This window comes from Leuresthes tenuis, unplaced genomic scaffold, assembly GCF_036924035.1.
Source record: "Leuresthes tenuis unplaced genomic scaffold, fLeuTen1.0.hap1 SCAF_2, whole genome shotgun sequence".
In the NCBI taxonomy this organism is placed as follows: domain Eukaryota; kingdom Metazoa; phylum Chordata; class Actinopteri; order Atheriniformes; family Atherinopsidae; genus Leuresthes; species Leuresthes tenuis.
In genome coordinates this window covers 12,834,842-12,854,366 of record NW_027325356.1, presented here as the reverse complement: position 1 = coordinate 12,854,366, position 19,525 = coordinate 12,834,842, and the positions used below count along the sequence as shown (strand labels likewise).

Below are 19,525 nucleotides of genomic sequence, written 5' to 3'. Positions count from 1 at the left end.
AGATATTCGAGATTAAGTACTTGACGACACGCTTGGCAAAATCCAATTTCCTTTCTCCGTCCCCATGCCTGTGTGATAGATTTATTGGCAGTGTTTCTGCTACATACAGTAAGTGGTGCGGCTCAAGAGTTGAGAATAATTCAGGTGCCATGGCGAACTGTTGGAATTTTATAAAATATGATAATCCTCCACACGCGTGTACGAGGCAATTTGTCCTCAACATGACTACACCGACCCCCCCCCAGCCAACTCTTTGGTCAGAATTAGTATGGAAAAACTTGGGCATCTGGCAGTAGGCTGAAAAGAGGAGTCATAAAACTGTCCTCCCACTGCACGCACAAGTATGCCGACATATATCCGACGCCTCTACAACAATGTACAACCGCAAACAACACGGCTGCTAATCGCAGATTCTGTAAGATAAAAATTGACACGATTAGGAAAGTAGGGCTTCATGAAACAATGTGGTAAGATCCACTGGGAGAGAAGCTTTGATTCTGACAGAGTTATGCACAGAGCAGGGAGGAAAACAAGCCGCAGTCTGTCCGTAAACAAAGCTCGAGGTTTGCCGATGCTATGTGGGGACGTGTTGATTGAGGCCGGGAGCTCAGCGGCCTCAGATAACCTCTGTGGCGGGGATGCACCGAGGTCTCAACACGTCACCTACGCTGACAATAGAGCAAGAGCAGGGTGGAGCCCCACGCCGCGGCCATTGCTACGTGGCTTCCCACCTCTCCGAGCGCAGGAGCAAAAGGCGAGGGAAGCTACATTATACTGGGTGAGGGACAAGTGCCATTGTGCTTCCACAAACGGCCCTCAGCAGAGCACGCACTGGCCATGTGCCATTCCTATTTGTCACCATTTCCAACATCCAGATTGCTGAAGTCAAGACAGCCAGGAGCATTAACCTTGGTTATATCTGAGCAAGCAAGCAGCAGCCAGAATATCTAGCCCACACAGAGGGGCGAGTGCAAACTTGTCAAGTTAAAAAAGAAAAAAAAAAAGAAAAAAGGGAATGTCACCAAGTTGTAAACACTTCCTGTCAGGAAGGGAGCACTTCCTTAATCCTGGAGCAACCAAGCCATTCTTTATTTTATACCAAACAACAGCAGATAATGGTTTGCATTCCCGCCCTATGTTACTATCTTTAAAATAGCTAAAAATAAAATAAAAAGCATGACTTTGTGTAAGCAAAACAGCAAAAAATACAACAGACAGCAGTTTATTTACTTGAATCAAATCTCATTCACAGAGCACATGAATTGAGACTCTGGAATCCAACGGAGGTGTTCAGCTTCCCGGTGGGCACTCAGATCACAGGGCAGCTCTGGCTGTAACACGGAAGTCTGGCTGCCTCCGGCTGTGACGCAAAAAAACCCCCCCAAAAAAACAGCCTGCATTTGTGCAGGAGATAAAAAGGCCAATCAACGTGTCTGCATTGAATATTGACGCAACATGACTCTTTAATAACAGCTGAAATGCACAACGTTTTCACTCGGCGAGGCTAGAGCAACTGATTTGGCAAAAAATGGCGCAGAAAGATTTTCTCAGATGGGTGGCAAATTCATTTGTTTCCTTTTAATCTGTGTGAGACGATCTGCCTGCCGACGAGGACTCCCTCACTCTACACTCGGCTGCAACACACTGTCATTAAACAAAACAGAGCCATGTGTCTCCAACTCCCAAGCGGCCAGAGCTGCAGCACCAGTCTGCAGGCTAATTGTGACCTGGTGGAATCATGTGACCGATGTTCCGGCGCAAAGTTAGAAAAAGCAAATCGAGCAACACAAACACCAGCAGACTCCATCGGGACTCTTTAAACTGGAAAGACGGCTCCCAGATGGAGGGAGGAAAGAAAATAAGCAAACAATGGCGAAAGGCCACCGTTTCCCAGACCTATAACTTTCCTTCACATGTGGTGGATGGTAGTACATAAAACTTAACCATGACTGGTTATTACACTCATTTATGCTGGATTACAGTGCCGGGATGTTAATGTAATAGGATTTGCGGATCCACCAAAATGATATTGTGTTGAAAAGCCAAACCTTTGTAAGCTCTGCTGAACACCCTTTACATGATAGCTTTCAGCGCATCTTCCACTACAACATGACTTCATACTGCTCCGGCGGAGGCGCGACTTAAAGGGGCATGAGGTCCGGCTTTGTTCCTCTTCCTTCCTCTCAAAATGCCCTTCCAGGATTTTTTGTTTTGGTCAGGAATGCACGGCAGTGTTCTTTTGTCATTGACAGTTAAGAGCAGGAAACAATCTGAATATGAAAAATATGCTTGGAATGGAAACTCATCCGGATGTTTATGCGCTTGTCAAACAGTTCAGGAAATGGTTCAGGTCCGACAACACCTCTGCAAACCGTTGGTGAAACGGAAAATCAAAAGTCCCACAGTCTAGATTTTGCTCTTTTGAGGCAGAGTAGTCATAGCAATGCAGCGATTCAATAACTCTGCACTGTTTATATTAATCATGAAAATAATTATTGTGTGACTTGAAGATGTTAGTCTCAATGTTCCCTGAACTGATTATCAAAAACAACAGCTGCAAGATCCACAGACACACAGCACAACACAGCTTTCACACCAATCTGTTGATTATTTCAACCTGCGCATTAAAAACTGTCACAGCAGCGGCCTAAAATGACTTCAAAGTCCTGCATGTTTATATTACAGAAAACATTATTCCAAGTATGGAATCATCCGATTGAAACTTATCTAATCTGCTTTGCCTACGTAAAAATTCAAAAATGTACAACTGCTGCCGAAAAAGTTTTCCAAAACATTTGAGTTTATGAAAGAGCGGAGCAACAAGGCCATAATCTGCACAGCTTCCCACATTCAGTCAGGGCTCTGATCAAACAGTCCGTTACAAAGAGGCTGCTATAACAAAACATGATGTTTTCATCTATTTTCCGGCTCCCAGAAGAAAAGCACTCTGGCGGACCCAGGTGATATTTGCGCTTGACCTTTCTCCCATCACTGACAGATGACAGTGCGCGTGGAATGCGTTCATAAAACTCCACCGACGGTTCGGGGCGGCGGGAAGCGAAGCCGAGCAAAGCTTCGCCACGCAGAGAAGGCGGTGCCATCTACACTGGAGGAATGCAGGTCGGACGGTGATGCACCTGCTGCTGAGCTTCTTCTGATGTGGCAGTGCACCATTCCAAGCTCAGTCTGCCCATTACAAATCCGACCGGCTGAGACGTACTCAAATGACTCAAAGAGATGAAGCTAAAAAGGTTCTTCTGATAGAAGCTTTATGTACTGGTCTTTAATCTATTTGTAAATGCGATGCTTCGTCTTTTCTCAGAAACAGAAAGCTACACATGATTAAAAAACATGATTGTTATTACAATGTGCATGCAGGAACTGAGTAAAACTATGAAAAACAAACTGTCACTGGAGAGTAGCGCATACTCCACTTCTGAGAAATGTTGATGAGATTGAACATTTCACACCTGGCCCGTCTCAGCTCTTCTCTTTAGAAATACCATGTTTATATCGATATTGACATTCCAGCTGGTTGGGTTTCATTAAGAATACCAAGAACACCGAGTGGAACTATCTTCACGAACGTAACCCCAGATGTTCTCCTCTGTAATAGCGTTGCTTCACTTTGCTCCCGGGACCCACAGTCCAGAAGTAATGGTGCAATTGGAATTTATTTTCCATGCCTCCATGCCACAACCTAATCCATTTTTGCTTAATTTTTAAAAGACTTCATTTTTCTGCCAAATTTCCCTAAACTCTGTGGACTCTTTTGTAAACATACTCTGATGTGCTGTGATCGAGGAGTCAGATCCATACGGGACTGAAAGAGAAAGGCAATTCTTCCAAATCGATTGAAAGATTGAAATGTTGAGTCAGATCTTGTGAAAAGATGCAAAGAAGGAAAATCAGCACAAACCAAATCTGTGGATCCAGGTGCCTGTGTTGGCGGCAGAACAAATGTCTGAGAGTGGGATCCAGTGGCGTGCTTCTATAGATAGATGTACAAGCGAGCTCGAGTCATAACTGAATCAAAAGAGACCGTGAGACCCGAGGGGAGCCAAACAGCAGTTTCCCAGGTGCACAAACAGATACTGATGATTACAGGCGGCGCTTCACGGGGATGTCGCAGCCCGCCAGTCAGCTTCACACAACTGCTTTTGTTTACGCATTTTTGAGCGGAGCCCGTCATCACTTTCGGCGACCTTGAAAGAAGTCAGTTCTGTGCTGAGTAGAGCGATGAGCTGGGAGATGAGGCCTTTAATTAGTTTGTAGGCAGTATGATAATTGATCATCTCACTCAGCTAACTCTACCATGAAGGGCTTGGCATCATTAAAGACAACACACATCCCAATATCTTGTAAGCTATGAATAATGCTCCTTAACCTCAAACGGTCTCAAAATAGGAACTGAACTGCAACGACAACGAGTCCGAGTCTGCTGAATTGAAATGGACTGAGGAAAATTCACTTGGTGCTGCTATTGGCATTTCAGGCATTAGGTGAGCAGTGATATAATTAGCATTCATGAGTCAAGTAATTAAAACATCAATGTAACCGAGCTGAGCTGTTGAGACGCTTGCATGCTCTTTTGCTCGGTCTCTTGGCAGCCACCGTTCAGCCTGTGCTGTCACAAAAAAAGAAATAAATAACTGTCAGACTGATGTGCATTCATGCAAGGATGTGTGTGCTACAAGCTGCCCACATATCACTTAAACATGGAAGATCACACTGGCTGATAAAGGGAGCATGAAAACTGTTTCAACATGAGGCAAGCCCCGAACAAGACTACCCCCCCCCCACCCCCTTTAAACACAAACCAGTAACCTGACAGGAGAGAGTATGTAACACACTGCAAACAGCGCATCCTCCCACAGAGGTTGTTGAAACAAGTGCCTGTAAAAGGGAACGATCCTTTGTAAGCAGCACTTTGAAAACCCTCATCCAGAGAGTTCTGCTAACAACGATTTACAAACAATCATGGCGGCCAGCCCGGGTCAGAAAAAAAGATGCTCGGCTTCTCCACGAAACTTTGACCCCTGCGAGAGGTTGAACTCAGCTTCGAAACACCAACGTGGGGAAAATATTCAACTCTTAAACTAAATAAATCTGCCGCCAAAGTGTGCAAGGCGATATGGGTCGGGGAGGTATTCCTGGTGTGACATCTCAACCCCCCCCCCCGCACCGCTGCAGCACCATTTTCATCCAATCTTCGTCACCTGACATGAAACCCTTAAACCCTTCTCTCCACATATTGCCAACGCCCACCAGCTGTCAGCACTGATTTAACTCGTCCACAACATCATTCATATTGCTGGGTGTGAGGGATCTGACTCGGAGTATTCTATCAACCACCTATCTGTTAAACCCATGTGTGCACGTGACGACAGAGACACATTAGACGTCCTAAATTAAGTAGATTTCAATATTTTCTAGTTATCACAAGACAGCTACAGTCTGTTTAATCAGCAAGAGAAGCTGCCGTGGCAACGGTACATTTTTGGTGTCTGGCTTTAGCGACCAAGTTTGTGGGGAGCAGGTGAAAATAGTGGCGGTATCATAAAAGAACATGATTTTGTGAGCTTTTCTTGTCGATTTCCCTGGCGATGGCTGCAGCACTTACTTTGTCATCAGAGCACAGAGGAAAAAAACAGAAAAATACGTCCTCCTTCATGCAACACCCTTGTGTCAGGCTGAAGACTGTGTGGGACATCTATAAAAGTGTTGAACCAGAACCAACTGTGAAGTTGCCACATGTCACAAGACAGGTGCAAAAGCAAACCCAAGTGAAGGAGGAAGTAACGGGAGGGTGAAACCGAGGGGAACACAGAAAATTTCAGCACACAGTCGTGACCAAGGTATGATCTGAGGGGGCGCACAGTGTGTATTTTCGCAGGACTGTGCTTTCTTCTCTGCTAACAAGCAATGCAAACTATGAAAACATTCTTCAGCTGGATCCCACTCATCATACAGCACGTCTTTAAGCCCAGTGACACCACATCTCAGCTTTCTCTGAATGATTCCATAGCACAGATTCCTTAGGAGCCAGACAATTGTGCTCAGAAGCATGGACCTGCATGCCTTCTGCTCGTCTGTCTCCTCTTTAGCTTTGGGCACCTTTAAAAAGCTACGGTGCAAGGCTTGTGGTGGCTCACAGGACTGTGCAAAAGAGAGGATCAAATTAAAGCCGTGAACTCAAACTCATAAATAATTTCTCCACAGGGCAGCAGGGATTACTGCAATGAGCTAATGTTGAATGGATGCGTCTCACTGAATAAGATTCAAGTTTCATTGGAGGCACAGTGGTTAAGTTTAGATCATGTTGTATAGGTTCAGTTTTGGTTTGCCAGCACTTTAACTCTCAAAAAAGTTAGCAAAAGATACATAGTTTTCCTCATTCCTTTTTAGTATTACGGGCATATATGCTCTTATATTAAGTTGTGTCATACAGGACAGCACTCCCTGTAGTGCAGGTTAGATATTAGACAGCAGACTATGTCGCAACTCGTGTGGGTTGCCGTTGTGTGTTTGTGATAACAAGTTCTGCCAGTTGTAACGATTAATTTCTTTCAGGAGTTGGATTACGTTTCATTCTAGTAAAGGAACAGGCATGCGTTTTATTAAGCACATGTAATTCTGTGATTGAATTTAGAGAAGGAAAAAAAAAAACCGACCGAGGTGAAAATATCTACTTAAAAACACTGAGACGAAGAAGAGAGAGAAGAAAGTTGTTGCCCTACAGGTTACTTGGCCACCGGCTAAAGCTCGGACCAAACTTCACCCACCTTCTCCTTGTTGTCGTGGTCCGAGGGAGGGGAAGTAGGAGATTTAACGCTGCTTACAGCTACAGCTACAGTTTGTGTGACTGTGACACCTCCACCGGGAGCTGGGCTGCTCTTTTCGATTGTTTCCACCTTGATAAGTCGATGCTTTGGTGACACATACTTGATATCCGGCGACCCCACAGTGTTCAAGCTGGAGCCGAATGAAATATTTCCACCTGGAGTGTACGGGTCTTCGAAGTCTAGGTCCTTTTGTAGTTTGTAAGCAGCGAGGATGTCCGGCTGAGCGGGACTCGGAAAGGTGGCCCCGGAGCTTGTTTGCTGGAAGCCAGGCGCACCGGGCACACCGGTGTGACAGTGCCTGTAGTCCGGCTTCGGAGGCGCCGGAGGGGGTGCTTTGGTAGTTTTGAATCCTAGGTGCTCCTTGAACCACTTGGCCATTCTGCCAGTTCATCGCTCAAAAGTCAATGAATGTAGTTTAGTTCCACCTTTTCTGTCAGCTCAGCCCGGGTCCAGTCGTCAAAAGTGGGAAACCTCGGGTCACACGCGACCAGCAGACCAGGGTCGGAGCGTGTCGCCAGTCTCGTGCGACTCTGACTGTCCGAGGAGGAGTGCGCGAGCCGGCGGAGAGCAGCCACTGGCACTTTCTTTTCTGCCCTGACGCAACTCACTGTCACTGTCACACACACACACACGCATACACACACTCACACGCGCGCGTTGCTGTCGCTCTGACTGCTCGGCTGCTGCTAACAACGTCAGGTTTCCAGACTACGCAACATGGGAGCGCTTGTGCAAGAGGAACACACGCCCCCCACAACCTGCCCTCCATACCTGAGAACGTTCACTGCCACCTACCGGACTTCTGAAACTTCTCTCACCAGTGCGCTGGGTTGTGAACGGAAACACAATCACAGCTGCACGCTCCGACATTTTTTTTTTATTATTATACATAATGATGTAGCATATCTGCTGCAAGGGGTCAAGCGCTGCATCAGCAGAATATTAAAGGTTTGCTGGTCCCTGAAGCCACACTGCTGTCTGAACCTGTAACCTACAGCGCAGTTTTTATAGTTACTTTTAGGATAACAATAAAAGTGGGGCAATTACACTATGTCTCATATTTTCTTCAAACTATTGCCTACATTTTACGTTCTGACATTTAGACTTTTGAAAAGTAATAAAAGTCAGTATTTAAAAGCAGTTTTACACTTTACCCTTGAGTCTTGTGCCATCAACAGGACTCAAGGGTAAGGTGTCCTCTCCCCATTCTCAGTGCCCTCATGCCCAGATGGCAACTGCAGTGTTTTAATTGCAATTGAGGATGCTGAAGTCTGTATCAGCACTGGGTATTGTCCTTGTTAAGTCTATTACGCATATCCATGAGTTGAGAAGGTAAAATTGCTCAAAGCAGCAGCATGAGTAAACATTGCTCTCCAAGGTGTCTTTCAATTTCTTTGGTGGATATGATTGTGGGTTCACATGCTTAACACTTAATTGCCTTTGCAATCGGAGGACAGAATCCCATTTTCCCTCCCAGAGACTTACTGGAGCAGCAGTCTGCATTAACAGGAGTCATGGCTGCAGCGCAGCGGGGTTTTATGAAGCAATATTTCTTTTTAATATCACCACAGACACAGCCTTGAGCAAGTCACGGCGCACAGATCAGAGTTTAACCCTGACAGGCCTTTGGGAAAGACAACTCCATGCTCTGGAAAAAAAAAATCTATTATTTTCTCTCTTGAAATCCTGCAAGTGCTGCACTTAGGCATACGTTGGAACCTTGATGAGTGTAATTACTCTTCACTTTAGCTGAGTAATTTCATCCCAAATCCAGGACATTAATCTGATTAAGCAGTGGCTTGTGTTGTAAAGCTTTCAAGACAAGGGAATGGGTTCTGGTGTGCCTTATTGTAGCAGTCATCTTTTATCTTTTATTACTGACACACTTCTGGGACATTCAGTCTCACAAACAAAGAGTGCAAACCTTTAAATTTGTTTCACTTGACAGATTATATGTCTTATTCCAGGGATCTCATACCATAGGCGTAACCTCAGTGCCACAACTCCCCCTAAATATGATGTGATGGAAATATTTCTCATGCAGCAGAAATTAGATCTGTGGTAGGCAGGAGCAGGTGTGTTATTAAGGTAACCGAGCATGACTTACATTGCAAATCTTTTGTTACTTTGCTGTGATTTCGTTCAACAGCCTCCACCGGCTGCCACTACTGACATCCTTTATAATGCAAATTCTGTAATGTAGCACCTCTTAAGATGCAAGCGGGCTCCTATGGACCGTACACAGGAATATGCTTGCCAGGAGGATTTTTAGGTACGTCTGCTCAACCTGTCACACTTAAAATGATCCTGGAGGGTCTGCTGGTGCATCAGCACAAATAGAGGCCACTTCACAGCAGTTAAAAAACACTGTGTAGTGACGCAGTCAGGATTGTTTGGCACATTATCTGAGCCTCATCAACGGTTTTCCGCATTTCCGCCCTCATGTTACGTGTAGAAAGTAAAATGTTATTGCAATTTTGCTTTGATACTGTGCAGCATGTCACCTGTGGTCCCTTGAGTCCATTAGCCACAACAAGCTAACAGAACCGACAAAAAAAAACAATAAACAGAGCCTTTTTTTTTCTGTTAGCATGTATGTAGCAGGAATTTCTTTTGACAAGGCTGGGGAATGTCAGACAAGACGACAGCTTATGTTTGCTATAGGTGACTGTTAATACCTTCCACAGTTACTGCTGACATTTCAAACCCCTGGCACGCTGCTGAGATATATGACAAGTTTATTTTTCTCTTCTAGGTAGTTGGCTGTGAAAATTATTCTAATGCTTAAGCACTCGAGCATACAAATTGGACCCTATTACCTTTCCATTTCCTGTAATATTTTAGAAGTTTCATAGACACTTGTTTATGTTTCATATGTGCTCCAAAGTCACAAAGTTCCTGGTTGTCAAACCTTGTCTTCTTGCTCGGCAGCACACTTAACTAGTACAGTATTTATGTGCTACATGAGCCTCTGCTATGGTGTCAGGCTGAAGTAAAAGCGAACTGCATGTTTAATAGCTTCCAAATTTTGCCCTGTGCGGTAAAAAAAAAATTGATATATACTTTTGAGTGTGTATGCCTGTACTGTTTCAGATAAAGCTGGGAAAATGGGAAACTAACATGCTAAACAAGCAACGGGGACACCTCTTACAAATATTTACGCTCATGCTCACATATCTGATGCGTTTCCTGTTGACATCAAGAAAAATCCAAGGTGCTGAGAACAAGCATTCAAATAAAAATACCTTGAAAATGTCAGTCAAAACATATTTCATATTAACACACTGTTGCCATGCTAAATGTTGTTTGAGTGTGTGAGACACTTTTTAACAGGCTGTTACCTAACGTACATGTAGGAAAAGCCAATGTATAAAACTGGCAGAAACTCATCTTGACTGTTTATGTAGCAACACTTAATGTCACTTACTGCGCTTTACACTGAACCCCACGTTGCATATCGATGCATCCATCGGTGTATGAATGTGTGTGAATGAGTAGGAAGCACATAGATATGCATAGGCTAATGAGCTGTGTGAGCATGTGTGAATAGGTGAACGTGGCATGTAGTGTTAGAGGCACTTTGAGTGGTCAGCTAGACTACAAAAGTGCTATACAAGTGCAGTCCATTTACCATTTATTTTTTCTCATTTTCCTTTCCCTCTTCTTTCCTATCTCTTTTCTGTCATGGCCCCATCACTTCCATTTGCACAATCACAGGTGCAAACATATTCATCCTCACCACCGTGACTTACTGTAATTCATCAATGTGCCTTCAGTTTTGCCCCCGTGAATCTTGTCTTGCAAGCACCATATCCACACACTAGTCTCCATGGAAACATGCTGAAGTGATTTAAACAGCTTCTGGACATTCAAAGTAACAGCACCATAAGATTTGTGCTTTGTACCGTCTGTTTTCCTCACTGTCATTCAGTCAGGTTTAGGTTTGATTTTTTTCTGACTGAGGGAGGTTGAAGCATTTAATTTGTGAAGGTTTCCTTCAACAACTGTATCACCAAGGTCCTCAAGCAAAGAAATCGATATATAATTGCTCAAGTAGACAGCAGATGACTGCATGTGAATTTACTGCAGGAAATAATTAGAACATCAGGTGAGGCGGCTGCTGACAAACAGGAGACGTGCTTAACAAAATGTCCTGCATAATTGAGGATCGGATAACCTTTTATGCTTCCACCCCTACACTGTAGAGATAGTGCAGAATCCAGTTTAATGGGGTAAAAGGTAACACTATAGCCTGCATATAATGACACATTTTTATGATTCCTCTTAAAAAACAAAACAAAACAACCATCAGGCCCTTGATATACCTCTGGACATTTTGATTTAAGTGGTTGTATAAATAATCAATGGACTTTTACCAATTTAATTTAATTTAATCAGCCTGCAATGCTTTAAAGTTTTAAAGCATCACTCAAACAAACTGAGAACGTACACGAAATAGGAAAAATAAAAGATACAGACAGAGAAGGTTCGACCACAATGTAATAGTTTGTCTGCTGTCCCCCAGAGAAGGCATGCTGTTCTATGGGGTTTTATCCCTTGTGTTTGAGCCTGTGTGTGCTCGAGCCTGTGTGTCTATCCCTCCCCGCTTCTTCAATCTGACTGTGCAACTTTGTTTGCTTTCCCATGCCTGTCGATCAAAGTGCAGGCTGGAGGTTTAAAAAAAAAAACTGCCTCATTCAGTTTCTCACCAAGCAGGAGGGCTGATGTCACCTTTGGTTGTTCAAGGAAGGCTGATCAATGTGGACATTTTGTTAAGCAATGAACAGTATCAAGTATCAGATGGTACATCTACTATGAAAGGATCCATCAATAGTGTTCTCACACTAAATGACTAATGTAGATGTGTGTGTTCTCCCCATTTGCCAGGATTCTAGTGCACATGAATCCAGATTTTGATGGTGACAGTACAAGGGACTTTTTCCTGTTTCTCACTGATTCATTAGAACAGCAGTTTTTTTTTAACTTTTGGCAGCATAAGACGTGTAGATCCTTAACTGGATGAAAATACTTGTGCCCAAATGTGAAATTAATCAGCACACATTAAAAATGTTTTTAAATACTTCAGCAAGAATACATCTGCAGTAAAATATTTGTAAAAATAAATTGTAAGAATAGTCACCACAAAGTACCATTATTATTTTATTGTGTTGTTACAAGTGATGTAATTATCAGTTGTCTAATTATTCTTTTATTCATAAGATATATTTAAGAGTTTAAGATCGTAATGACAAATGTTATCAGCCTAACAACTGCAGCTTAAAGTCATCTTTGTCAAAAATGTAAACTCCTTCCAGATCATCTTCTGCTTTGAGAACTTTAGCACTTGGGCAGCTCCACATGTTTGTATCAAACCTGATAACTCATGTTATCGTAGCATGACCCGACAAGGCTCCGGAGAGCCTCCTGTGATGTCAGGAATATTTATGTCCCCATAAGTCTTCAGCTGACCATGAGAGTCGTCTCTTTTTAGTCGACACTGATTTTTTTTAGTAGCTCTTACAAAGCTTGAAGGTGTGTTTGGGCTGCTGCAGTATGAATCCATCTTCACGAAAGTACACACTAGAGGGTGTTGTGTTTCTCTCAAGAATGGAGTGCTTCTTACTCTAGATCTAGATGGAGCTGATTTAGTTCAAGTGTCCAAATATGAAGCAGCAAAACATCCCCAGACTTATATATGTCCTCCATTATGTTCCCCTGCAGGTTGGAGACACTGAGGTATCATTCTCTTCCCTTTCTGTCACCGAATAAACACACTCTTGTTACCACCACAAATCTTAAAATTGGATTGGTCAGTGACTGGACATTTTTTCCCAGACGTTTACTATAAAATGTTGGTAAGTCTTAGCCTACTCTGTAGTTTCTTTTACTCTTGAGAAGAAACTACTTCTCCTCAGGGACCACACCAGCTTTGTTTTGACTGTTCTAAGTCTACCATTGATCTGATGCAGAGAAAGTCCTTTCTTTAAAAGCACTTCAGTTCAGACATCTTCATTTTGTTCTGATGCCATGGTTTGCTGGAAACACGAGGTATAGCCATGTTCATAACCATAATCCTTAAAAAAATAAAAATGAAATAAATCCACGATGAGTCAATCAAATTCACCTAAATGGTGCCTCACTGATAGGATACAGCGTCTAAGTACGGTAAACCTGGCCACTTTTTACAGGATTCACAGGATTTAACGTGGTGGTTGCCAGAAGTGTGCTTACATTTGATTGTTGAACCATAAATAATGTGGAATCTCAAACATTTGTCCTGGTATTTTTCTGTTTTTCCAAATCCACAAACTTTCAGAATAGTTTGAGGTTTACACAAAAATAAGACAGGCTTCAGGTAGAAAAGCAATTTTCTTCTTGTGAGGAGCAGGGACATTCATCAACCTGAAAATGATGTTGAATGTTAGTCGTGTGTTTTAATTGACAAAAACCTTCTTTGTGAATATTAGGTTAGTTAATATATGAAGTAGATCAGACTTAGCTAAGGTAGTATTGATCCTCCCACCGTTCACATTAATATATAGGTAATAGTTTTATGAATATTTCCAAAGTTTACTTTGTATTCAAGGTCTGCCGTGCTTGTGGTGATTAATCATTTTCCAGTGTCAGACTGAGTATCCATGTGCAAGCCCTGATTCTCTATATGCAAAATCAACAACTGCATGTGGGTTTTCACAGAGTGCTTTGCATACTTATCATTACGGAAGCCTTTACAAACTGAAATCACAAGCATATTTGCTATTTGAAGTATACGTCACAACCGTAGCACAAATCTATGGTGTAACGACTGACTTTTTAAAGAAAATGCATGGGCATTTCTTAGCTGCTCCTAAAAGCCCGTTCATCATTCTAGCACAAACATGATGTCATTGCTGGGTAAACAGAATCTGTAGACTGGCTCGGCGAGGGTATAGATCTAATCTTGTATGTTTGATGTTGGCTGAGTGTGACCCTTTTGGCAGTCCCGGCTCAGCTGCGGTCATCCAACTTAATGGACTCGCCTTCCTGTAACCTTTTTTTGCAGCTATGTCAGCACGTAATAGTGACACTTGCAGCCTTTTAAGTGATTTAAGACATTCATCTATGAATCTCCCAAAAACATTTCTCCTTGTCTTAGTCTAATGATTTTTCTGTCACTCTCTGTGAAGCTCCAGATTTGTTGCCGAGAGAAGCGCCCCAGTCGACACGTTACCTTTTGAACCCAGCTAAGGGTGTCACCCTCGTTTGATAGAACCCACGCTGTCATACCATGCAAAATAAGGATTTAGTGCCTGTTAACTGGGATGCAAGTATGTACTTGGACTACTTCAGATGCTGCAAAAAATGAGTCTTTGGCATTTATTTTGAGTGATTCATGGCATTTAAGAGGACCATGAAAGGACGGATGATGGATGAAATGCTGAAGTGTAATTTTTAAAGATGGATATGTTAAACACACAACATATCCAAAAGCCCTTGAGCTCAAGTGAGGAGTAAAGACTGTTCTTCAAATCATTTCAGTTGAGTTGGACTCTGGAGCATGACTCTTACATTTGAGGGTACATAATGACAGTCGTTTAGAATCACGGTAGGCATGTGAGTGTATTGTGTGTGACAGTGAGGAATCAGGGCAGCATGGTTCACAAGTCTGCCTCTTCAGTCAGTGTGACACAGTCAATGGCCTCCGACGGATGAAAATTTACTGCACTTCTGTCCACACTGTCCTTTTATTATGGACAGCTGGCTTGCGGGACCATATTTGGGCTCAATAAGTGAGGCTGGAAAACCATAAAAAGTCTGCTAACGGAACAGATGTTTTAAGTGTGTTAATTGTCACTGTTTTCTAATATATCACTTTATCATTTCATCCATAGTTGTAATCCTTACACTATGGTTCTTTTCCTTTTTATTATTCTGGACATTTTATATTTATATAAAATATAGTTCAAATAATAACTGCTATTTCTTCCCACATTCTCATCCTGGTTCTAGTCTCAGCAGAACGATTATTATGTCGCTCATGCTTCCCCTTGAATGCGATTTCATTATTCCAAAGCATAATTACCAGAGTGAGAATTAAACAGTTAAACTCATATTGATTGCCTTGCTGGAGGTTATAGTGATTGGATACCCCCCGCTGTGACCTCCTCCTCATTTTCTTTCTCATTTTAATTTTAATGTTGAATGTTTTCTCTGACCCACAAAGAAAGTCTCCAACAGAGCAGGTAAACTGTGGCTGGTGTGCGATAAGGTGAATTTAGTAATCTTAAAAGCTGGTCTCATAGCAACCTGTCAGTCTTGAAGTGGAGGCTCTGAGTGTGTAGAGGAATTTTGCTCAACAGCGGAGCTGCAGAGACGCATAGAGAAACGGTCACTGGGCTGCTTCTTATTCAAATACTCTGTGCAGGAATTTTGGGAGGTGGCCAGTAAAGGATGAGAAATGTCAACCAGTGACATCTTGAAGTGCTGCTGTTGTCATGCAAATGTGTCTGCAAGAACTGGCTGTGCATGTATCAAAACCAATAACTGGCTGATTTAAGTTTTCTTGCCATGTCAGAGGCAAAACTGGTGATGGACGTGCCCTCAATCACGTCTTGATTCATGTCTTCTAACCTTAATGTCGGCCTGTTTCAAACCCTCTCCTTGCTCTTACTGCACATGGATGCAGGCTGGCAGGAATCAACTAAGGACAAAGAGCATTGATTGGCCTGCTTGATAATTAAATGGCAAAGTGATTCTCAGACTGCTGGAATGTGTTTCAGAGTGTGTGGTGAGGACTGAACTGTGGAGTTATCTAATGTTAAAACTTTTTAAAACACAGCTGGTCCTCAAAGCATTTAACATAATAATGACTAGAATAAAAATATCAGGTCACAAATATGATTGAAGGACATTTAATACTATTTTCAGTCATAAAGAGGATACTTAGATTGGGAAAGTATGTAGACAATGATGTTTGTTATTCCCAGCTTAGCTTCATATGTCATACAATTTGAAATATACAAAACTGTGACTGTAGATATCAAACTTTGATCTCTGTCTTCTATTTAGATGCTGTGGTTTATTTGCTCCCCTGGAACATTAGAATATCAATAACTTGTTTGTCTTGTAATTGCATATCGATTCAGCAAATTCAATGTGGCCGTTTAACTTTTTTGATGAATTCCATAAAAGCCACGCCAAATCCAAGCAGCTTGACGCAATCTTTATTTTCGTTTTAGAGGTGTTTAAAAAAGCATTAATTGGTCCTCCAGGTGCATCATAGCCACCATTAGCCCGCCTCTGGAATATGTAAAGTATCTGGAGATGCAAACTCTTGACTGTTTACATGAAACAAACAAGGAGTTTTAGAGAGGTGCAGCTGCTGTGAGGAATCTACTGTAAGATTTCACATGCCACAAAACATGAGCACCTATCGCTCTTGAGTACCTCTTTAACACCTTCCCAGACAAATTAGACACAGCTCAGTAACACTCAATGGGCTTCTCCCCTGGGAAATTATCACAAGACAATGGGTTTCTCATCTTTGTTTTATGCTCCAAATGGGGGATGGTTGGAAAGAGAGAGGAAGGAAAAAGAGCTGAGACTCCCTTTAAAAAACATAGGTGAGAGACAGGCTATATTTGACAGTCACAGAGCTGTGCAATATAAGTAATTTCCTAGTGGGTTTGTCAATGTGCAACAGTGGGTCCCGGAGACTCCATAGATGTGTTGTTTTCTCAGGGATGATTACATCGTGTAGATGATGGATGTGTGCTGGGTAGTGTGGAAGACAGGAGGATGTCCAGGCTGCGCAGCGGCTGATGACTTGCCACTGGCAGACATAACCACAGCCTCATTACACACATGGCACGGGCTAAACTCTTTATCTTGTGGAATGAACAGCAGACAGGAGATCTCAGCAGTCTCGCTCAATTAAGTGGAAATATTCACACAGCTTTCTCTTAGGCGGGAGTCTGTTACATATAAACGAGTATGCTATAAAAAGAGGTGTCTGGAATCTATTGCGACATCCTCTTCTGAGGAGTGCTGGCAAAAAAAAAACAACAACTTCCCATTTGGGAAATGTCAGAATGATGAAATGATATTCAACACATCTAAAAGTGTGACTCCTCTCACTTTGGAGGGCCTTTTACTTCAGCTCATCGGGCCATGAGCTTATAAATGTCTTATTAGCATATCACTTTTGGAAGGGAGCAGGTAGATGTCACTGAACCCTTCTACAGAGATTCCTTGACCTGTATCAAGTTGTCGACCCAAACGATACAGATCACATTTCCTCTGATTCTATGGTTCAGTGAGTGGATGAAAGTGGAAAGAAAGACAAAAATGGCGACCAAAATACAGTCTGGTTTCCAACTAACTGAACATCAACACTAAGAGACTAAAATGTGCTGATTTGCTGCATTTCTCAGTTTTACATCAGTTTAAATTGAATATCTATCCATGTACTGTATATGGAATGAACAGCAGACAGGAGTTCATTGTCACTCAATATATGTATATATATATATATATATATATATATATATATATATATATATATATATATATATATACACGCATATACATTTAAATACATTTAAATACATTTATACACATATATACGTGTGTGTATGTGTGTCTAGCATAGCATAACAAGTCTTGCTGGCTCACAGATCTGCAAAGGCAATGATTATGTAAGTACACTTTAGTCCGGGAAGCCATTGTTTCATGTCTGATGGTTTAAATCCTGGTTATGCTTGACACATTGGTCATTGCTGATGCAAACAATGCCATAACCTTTCATATTGGAGCTTGACTCACTGCAGTGCTCTCCTAAATGAGAGATGTTGTAGCAAAGAAAAATATACAGGCTTAGAACAGCAGTAGATGAAATAATATACTGAAAGAACACAGAAAGCACTGCTTTTCTGTAATGTCCCTTTACAAGGCCTGTGCTATTTGGGAATCCATCTGCTCTGTCCCAGTGTAGAGACAGCCTTACTCAAAGGTCCACGCATCTAGTTCATGCACTTTGTCAGTGTGCAAGCCATGCTGGACACACCAACTTACAAAAGGTGTGAGATGTATCACCATTCAAAATGACAAAGTGGCACCAGACCTCTGCTGTATGTGAAGATGAAAAGCCCGATCAGAAATTAAACTTTAAACTCAGGGGGCAACAACCAAAGTTTTGAGGATTCCAGAACATTTAAGAAAGCTATCACAGCTCCAAATTACTGGCTGAAGTTTTGGAAAATGCTTGCCACAAACCTTAACCTGCATATAAGCAAATGCAAAGCAGACAACTTAAAGTACCAAACATTTTGTAGTTCTGCATATTTCTGTACAGATTAGAGCACACACATCGACTTTTATCGATTTACTTCTGTCTTTGGGGGTCTAGTCTTAAATGTACAGTAACGTTAATATTATCTTTCAAATATTACAAAAATATAGCAAGCACTTTATAAGAACTCTTCTCCAGTGACCACTGACTGAGGTTGCTTGTTAACTTGAGGGTGAGGCACACACAAGACAAACCTATATTTTCCACTGAGATATCCAGGCTTGTTTTCTCTGGGAAAGAGTCACCTTGGCAGTAAGTAGGAGCAGTTTATTAGACGTATCTTTATGTGCTGTGAAGGCTTGGAGCGCTCCAGGCGGTAGTCTTATCTTTCCTTGTCTCTCTCACCATCGTCTCAGAGCAGCTGTAATTCTCGGCTTGTTAGGCTGAAAGCAACCATCTAAAGTTCTCACGTTTGGCGCACAAGCTGAGCAAATGTTGAATAAAGGTACAGTTCAACCCATACATCTCTAGCATGTGTAGTGGTGAACAACAGAATGTTATGAGCGCTGATGCTCTTATAAATAAGTCTCATATCTCCAATATATGTGTTCAGTAAATTATAAATCACTTTTAACCTTTCAAACCCAGACCCTCACCTAACATGTGATATATTATTTGCCTCCCTTGTACACTTTCACATGCAGGACAGGTGAAGTGGGCAGTCCTCAAAAATGTAAACCTAAGATGACAGTTTTGGTCTATTAACTGGATTCTTTTTTACACACATTTTAGGGGATGATTGGCATGATATGTGTACTGTCTTTGCAAACCTGACTGCCTCAGCTTAGTTTCTGTTGGTTTAAACAAATATGCATGCAATATGTTTGAGTGACACTTCAGTACAACACATGTAATGATCCTAATTACATCAACAGAGAGAGGTAAGAATGCCATGTTCTATTTACCTTCTGGTTAGAATGTTACCGAAGCTTGTGAAATTCTAAAAAGCATGGCTAGATGTCTTAATGTCCAGTTAGCAAGTTTGAAAAGCCATTTGGTTCATAGATATGTGGAAATGGTGCATTCCAATGGCAAACTCAGACTTTAATCAGATAGAGCTTGTGATCTGAAGTTTATGAGTTTAAAGCAAAAACAAACAAAAAAAACCCAGTTATTGTGACCTTTTTCCTTTTTAAAGAAAAAGAGCTGACTGCTTTCAAATGAAAATGAAAGGTGTTGCAAACATTTCTGGGCTTTGACAGTTGCAGTGATTCATATGCATTAATGTGAAAGAAAACCAACTGTCTCAGCACAAAACCCCTAAAGACAAGTTTAGAAACCATTCAACCCAAATGTGCTAAGTGCCCAAATAGCTTGGAGATATTTTGCATATGTCTTGGCTACCCTCAGC

The 19,525-nt window shown here is 42.0% G+C and overlaps 1 protein-coding gene across 4 annotated transcripts in view; it reads right to left on the bottom strand.

The window, feature by feature from the left end:
* LOC140301662 (SH2 domain-containing adapter protein F) overlaps positions 1 to 7,562 on the bottom strand; it is an 86,296-nt gene extending 78,734 nt beyond the window's left edge. Inside the window, exon 1 of one of the 4 annotated variants that reach the window (XM_072380237.1) lies at positions 6,786 to 7,562. In XM_072380237.1, coding sequence (XP_072236338.1) covers positions 6,786 to 7,223 — 438 coding nt within the window. In that variant the 5' untranslated portion in view covers positions 7,224 to 7,562. The remainder of the gene's footprint in view (positions 1 to 6,785) is intronic. The other 3 variants (XM_072380236.1, XM_072380238.1, XM_072380239.1) reach the window with 3 other exon arrangements.
* Between the last annotated feature and the right edge of the window lie 11,963 nt (positions 7,563 to 19,525).